This window comes from Strigops habroptila, chromosome Z, assembly GCF_004027225.2.
Source record: "Strigops habroptila isolate Jane chromosome Z, bStrHab1.2.pri, whole genome shotgun sequence".
Classification (NCBI taxonomy): Eukaryota; Metazoa; Chordata; class Aves; order Psittaciformes; family Psittacidae; genus Strigops; species Strigops habroptila.
This window is the reverse complement of record NC_044302.2, coordinates 36,286,095-36,292,094: the sequence shown is the minus strand read 5'-3', so window position 1 is coordinate 36,292,094 and position 6,000 is coordinate 36,286,095. Positions and strand designations below refer to the sequence as shown.

At 46.6% G+C, this 6,000-nt stretch overlaps 1 protein-coding gene across 1 annotated transcript in view; it reads left to right on the top strand.

The window, feature by feature from the left end:
* The first annotated feature begins 2,012 nt into the window (after positions 1 to 2,012).
* REEP5 (receptor accessory protein 5) overlaps positions 2,013 to 6,000 on the top strand; it is an 18,801-nt gene continuing 14,813 nt past the window's right edge. Inside the window, exons 1-2 of the mRNA XM_030469716.1 lie at positions 2,013 to 2,333; positions 2,523 to 2,616. Of these exons, the coding sequence (XP_030325576.1) occupies positions 2,216 to 2,333; positions 2,523 to 2,616 (212 nt within the window). The 5' untranslated portion in view covers positions 2,013 to 2,215. The remainder of the gene's footprint in view (positions 2,334 to 2,522; positions 2,617 to 6,000) is intronic.

The window sequence follows — 6,000 nt, the reverse complement described above, 5'->3', positions numbered from 1 at the left end:
TTAGCAGGCCCTGTAATTTCTCCATATTCCAGCATAAGCAAAATAAGAGTCATGCTGCTTTCCGTATCCTCTGGTGTTGCTTACGTTATGTCACTTTTATCCCTTAGGCACATCAGAATAGCAAAATTTTCTTGCAGGAATGGTGAAATGCTACACAGCAATGTCTTTATACTTGTCAAAAAAGGGAATCTCAGCACAGTTGCTAACCTTTAAAATATTGCTGTATTTTAAATTTAGGTACAGGATTTTTTTCTGTCTGCAGCTGAGAACTAAAACTCTCGCACATCTTGTTAAGGACCATTTCTTAATGTTATCTGGCACTGTTACTAGTGATTATTAATGTAAAAGCAGCAGCACCCCTTCATGCTATGCCATGCCTGTCCCAACAGTCCCCCACAACCTCAGATGGATACGGCTAACAACGAAAAGGAAAGCAAAGGAGTTAGAATACATATCATAGGAGGACGCTTGGGAGTCTGGGGTTTTTGTGATTTTTCTCAGAGAAGGCGGCAAAGTGGGCACATCAGCGTGCTACCTTCAGTTATCTGTTTGGAGGTTGAAGAGAACTGGACCCTCCTAAGAGGTACACAGGACAAAGACGAAAACAAACGACAAGATGAAAACAGTCACACATGACATCAAGGGAAACTCTGATTCCAAACATGAGGAAAAAATCCTTCTCTGTGATTGCAGATAAGGACAGCAATGGGCTGTCCAAGGAGGCCACAGAATTTCAATCCATGAAGATTTTCAGACCCCAGTGTTCCAAACCCTGAGCACCATGGTCTCAGGGCATTAGCTTTGCTTTGAGCAGAAGGCTGGACTACATGATCTTCAGAGATCCCTTTTTACTCTATTTTATGATTCCATTAAACAAGAAAAAATGAAATTACAGGACAAACCTTTTACCGGGGTTATGGACTAGGTATTAATCTCCCTCTTCTCCTCACCTGTCTTTAATAAAACAGCTACTTGAAAGAAGAAAAGGCATTTCAGCACTTAAACAAGTTTGTTTTCAATTATTTGCAAGGTGTCTTCCCCCAAAACAATGACAGCTTGAAAGCACAATGTGCTATGTACATTTAAATTTGACTTAGGTGAAGATAAGACACAAAAAAACCCCAACCTTCGGAAGAATGGTTTGTATTTTCTGGCATGCTAACGAGTGACAAGAAATTTGAAAAGGCAGAGAGTCTACTTGTAATGCTGAGTCAGATGCGAAAGAGCTGCTGTGAAAGGTCATCCCAGCCAGGGAAGTATCCAGGACTACATCATATGCAATAAAATAGATTTAGTTGGCAAGAACACTGTGGACACCACAAACTCCAAGGTTCAGTTGCAGGAACTGAACATAGGAGCAACTGCTCTATGTCTACACACACAACTTTTGTGTAGCCATGCAATGATCATAGAACATAGAATCATGGAATGGTTAGGGTTGGATCATCTAGTTCCAACCCCCCTGCCATGGGCAGGGATGCCTCACACTAGACCATGTCGCCCAAGACTCCGTCCAACCTGGCCTTGAACACTGCCGGGGATGGAGCATTCACAACGTCCTTGGGCAAACTTCCAGTGCCTCACCAGTGTCACCGTAAAGAGTTGTAAATAAATTATGTTGCTATAACCTTTCTTATACAGCCTGTCAGTTCCTATCATCAATTTTGATGACTTTTGAAATCACTGGTAACACATACCGCCCTGTAGCTCTTTTGAGCAATTTCAGGGGACTAGAGCTGCCTATATGTGGTTGCTCGTTCTCCTTCGCTTCGTTTACACACGGGATTCACTACCTGCTCGCTTAAACGAAGAGCTCGTTCCTCGCAGGGATGTCCCCGGCCGCCCCTCTAAGCTTCACATCAGTCCCAGCAGTGACACGGCCCGCAGGAGGCCGCAGGGAGAGGCCGGTCCTGTCCCTCCCCTGTGCCCGGGCTCCCCGGAGACACGGAAGGCTCGCCCCTACCGGGCGGCGCCCCAACCTCCATTTCGCGGCACGGCTGCGAGTGCCGGCAGAACATGGCTCCCTATTGCTTCCCCGCCACCTCCCCGCTGCTGAACGGCGCTTCCCGCCGGCTAAGTGCGGCAGCGGCGCTGGACGCGGTGGCAACGCCCAGAGCGGCCGTGGGTGGGCGGTAGGACGGCGCCAGAGGCGGAGCGTGCTGCTCTGCCGCTGTGCGGCTGGGGCTCTGGAGGCTCAGGAGCGGGCGATCTCACCATGACCGCGGCGATGAGGCAGCGGTTCGACCGATTTCTGCACGAGAAGAACTGCATGACCGCCGTGCTCGAGCGGATCGAGAGCAAGACCGGCATCAACCGCGCCTACATCGCCGTCGGTGAGCTCCCGCCGCTCCACCCCAAGTCCCCGCGGGTCTCCTCGACACCTGAGGTCGGGGTGCGCCGCGTACGGGGGGAGCGGAGCGGGTGATGGCGGTGGCTGCGCCTTTCCCGGCGCTCCCCCCCGGCGCCGTGGAGCAAGCGGCCGCCCGCGCTTACGGCTTTCTGCTCTCTCCTCTCCCGCGCAGCCATCGTCGGGGCGGTGGCCGTGTACCTGGTGGTAGGCTACGGCGCGTCCTTGCTCTGCAACATCATCGGCTTCGGCTACCCCGCCTACGTGTCGTGAGTGTCGCAACTCCTGCCCCTCTGGCCACGGTGGCGTCGTGTGTTACTCCTGGGGGAGGGAACAAGGGTGTAAAATCACTGCCCCGCGCTGGGACGCGGTCTGTCACGGTGGACCACGCTCCAAAATGTTGTTTCTCCCGCCCACCCCTTTCCGTTAGTGTATATAGGCGCAGGTGCTGAGTGAAGAACGAGGTTTATTCCATCTGGCAAGTGCTGTGTAATAAATTAGAGATGGGAGGTGCTGGGTAGTTTCCGCACTTTAAAACCAGCTCCTGAGGTGCATTATGTTTTCACTTTGAGTTCCCAGCTTTGTCTCCTTCAGTAAGAAGGTGGGTTGCTGTGTCTTAGCTGCTGCTAGTAACAGGAGGGAGAATCATTGTTGGAACAGTAGTTGCTAAAACTCACACTGATATTTTTAGCTGAGGACACTCTCAGTTATGCAGGAAGGTACTGGTGCAGTGTCAGCATATACTTGGAATGAAGCACTAGTTAATGTAATGGATCGGAGACAGAGATGCGTTAAGCAGTGCTATTTACTCCAAAACCACCTAGCTGATGAGAAGGTGGAAAGGAAGACACCGTAGCTCCTCTTGGGGTAAAAGACTTAAGAATACTTTATTTTTCAAAGCCTCGTTAAATGTTTTTATTTTAAGAATATCTGGTCTCTTTCAGGCACGTTTGGTTGTGAGACCAAAATACATTTCCTGGTCAGTAAACCACAGTGGAGTGTGTTCCAAAAGACTTCATAAATGTACTGAATAAAAACCAGTGTAGCCTGACAGTTAATAATATGGAAGTCCTTCCCAGCTACACTGCCATATTGTTGAAACACAGTACTTGCCTTTTACATAATTTTAGATACAGCCAGCAACTTAAAAAAAGTAGCTAGCTAACTAGCTCCTGAGCAATACAAGACAGGTTCCTCCACTTTGGGGTTTTTTGTTTTGGTTTGTGGGGTTTTTTTGGGTTTGTTTGTTTTTTGGCTGTAGACTTTCTTGAAACATTTTCTGGTTGTGATGCTTAAAACTAAGAAATGCTTTTATAAAATGCTGCTTCAGGTGAGCACTAATTTAGGAGATTATAAGCCAAGAACTCTGGAGAAACTTGGGCTTTATTTTCTGTAACGCCATGTTTAGTGAAAAGATTAGTTAAAACGTGTTTTTTTCATTAAAATCTGAAAATGAAAATATCAGCCAACAAAGCTGATAGTTGTGTAGGAATTATGTTTGTGTACTATTTTGTCTGACTTAGATTAGTTTTAAACTGACACAATTTTTAAAATCTCATTTAATTTTTTTAATTTGTTTTAAAACTGGTTTGGGATTATATTTTTAAATCTGCCATTATGCAACTATCATGAATAGATTGATAATGAAAGGTCTTAGAGCTGTGTAGGCAAGACAGTAGCAAATCAAATATGAATAATGGGGTTTTATCTTCCCTTTTTTTTTCCCCTCTTCCAAATCTGGATTTTTTTCTCGTATTGTTCTGTAGAGTGTCTACCCTTTTTCATGTTGGAAGGTGATTTTAAATGTATCTTAATGTGAAAAGTTACCTCCTGGATGTTAGCATTGTGGGGTTTTTTTTGTGGTTGTTTTGGTTGGTTTTTTTAAGTAATGGGTGCATATGCCATTGTCCTTAGCTACAAATTTTACTTAAACAAAAAAACATGATAAGATACAAAAGAATACAATGTCAGTTCTGTTTTTCTCCAATTGATGCTCAGTTAATGCTTTCCCTTTAGCTGTCTTTTTAATGCTGAAATATTTTTAGGACAAAATTGTAATTTGGATGAAAATCTGATTTAAAATTGTCGTGGTTTGAGCCCAGCCGGTAACTCAGAACCACACAGCCGCTCGCTCACTCCCCCCCCCCCCCCCACCTTCTTCCTCCCCCCGCTCCCGGAGGGATGGGGAGGAGAATGGGAAGAATGTAACTCCCACGGGTTGAGATAAGAGCAGTCCCGCAACTAAGGTATAACACAGAACCACTACTGCTACCACCAATGATAATAACGATTAGTGAAATAACAAGGGGAGAGGATACAATTGCTCACCACCCGCCGACCGATACTCAGCCCGACCCGAGCAGTGATCTGGGCCTTCCGGGTAACTCCCCCCGGTTTATATACTGGGCATGACGTGCTGTGGTATGGAATACCCCTTTGGCTAGTTTGGGTCAGGTGTCCTGTCTCTGCTTCCTCCCGGCTTCCCCTCCTCCCTGGCAAAGCATGAGACTGAGAAAGTCCTTGGTTGGAATAAACATTACTTAGCAACAACTAAAAACATCGGTGTTATCAGCGTTGTTCCCAGGCTGAAAGTTAAAAAACACAGCACTGCACCAGCTACTAAGCAGGAGAAAAATGACTGCTATAGCTGAACCCAGGACAAAAATGCATGTGATGTGTTGCATGCCAGTGTCATTTGTTGGTTCCAGCTCATGAAGCAGCCTGCTGACAGCACAGGTAGGCTTTATCCCATCCTCTTTCTTCCTTCCTAAGTACAGAGCAGGTACATAGTGTTGAAGTGTTTTCCCATATGCACCGCTTTGCTTGCAAGCCTGCAGATGCAGTGTGGGTGCGGAGAAGACACAGGAGGACATGTGCTAGCGCATACATTTCATGGTCCAATTCAGTTTCCCTGTTTCTGGGAGTGAGGTGTGTGAACTCAGGATAAGCAGCCCTTGCCAGCCTGTGCGGTGTTAGGGGATCGGTTTGCTGTCTCCTGAGGTGGCTTTCAGTCTGGGGTCAAGCATGGGCTGTCTGACCATGAAGAAGAGCAAGTATCCTCTTTAGTGATTACCCTGCTTCCACCACATGGGTTTCATTTTGTTTTGGTGCTACAGTGCCACTCTCCGTCTCTACTGTAGGATCTCTATCCTAATGCTGGGCTAAGCTGTGAGGAGATAAAGCTGAATCACCGGAAGTGACTCCTGCTTTCATTCTTGCTGCTCAGGATCCTGTACTGCAGTCAGGGTGCTCCCATGTGCTCTCCCCCATGCTCATCAAGCATTAAGACCCAAAGCTTAAAGAGCACTAGCCAGGGTGGTTTGTTTATTCTTCTCTTCTGTTTGGCCTGTCCCGCTTGAACAGAGAGGTGAGGAGCCTGCTATATGAACTAACAGTAGTGAGATTTGCTTCCTAGCATTGGGCAGAAAACGGCTTTCAGCTGTTTTCATCAGCTGCAAACACTCTCAAACGGCTCTTACTGTAAAAGCTGTGGCTTCTGGAAGAGGTCAGGAGCTCTAAACAGAAAATACTGTGCAGGGTATTAGTTTTGATATTTACACAGATGTTTTAACAATGGATCCAAGCCTGAAATGTCTCAGGTACTGAAAAAGAAAAAGCAGACTACTCTTCCCCAATTAACTTTCTTCTGTTGC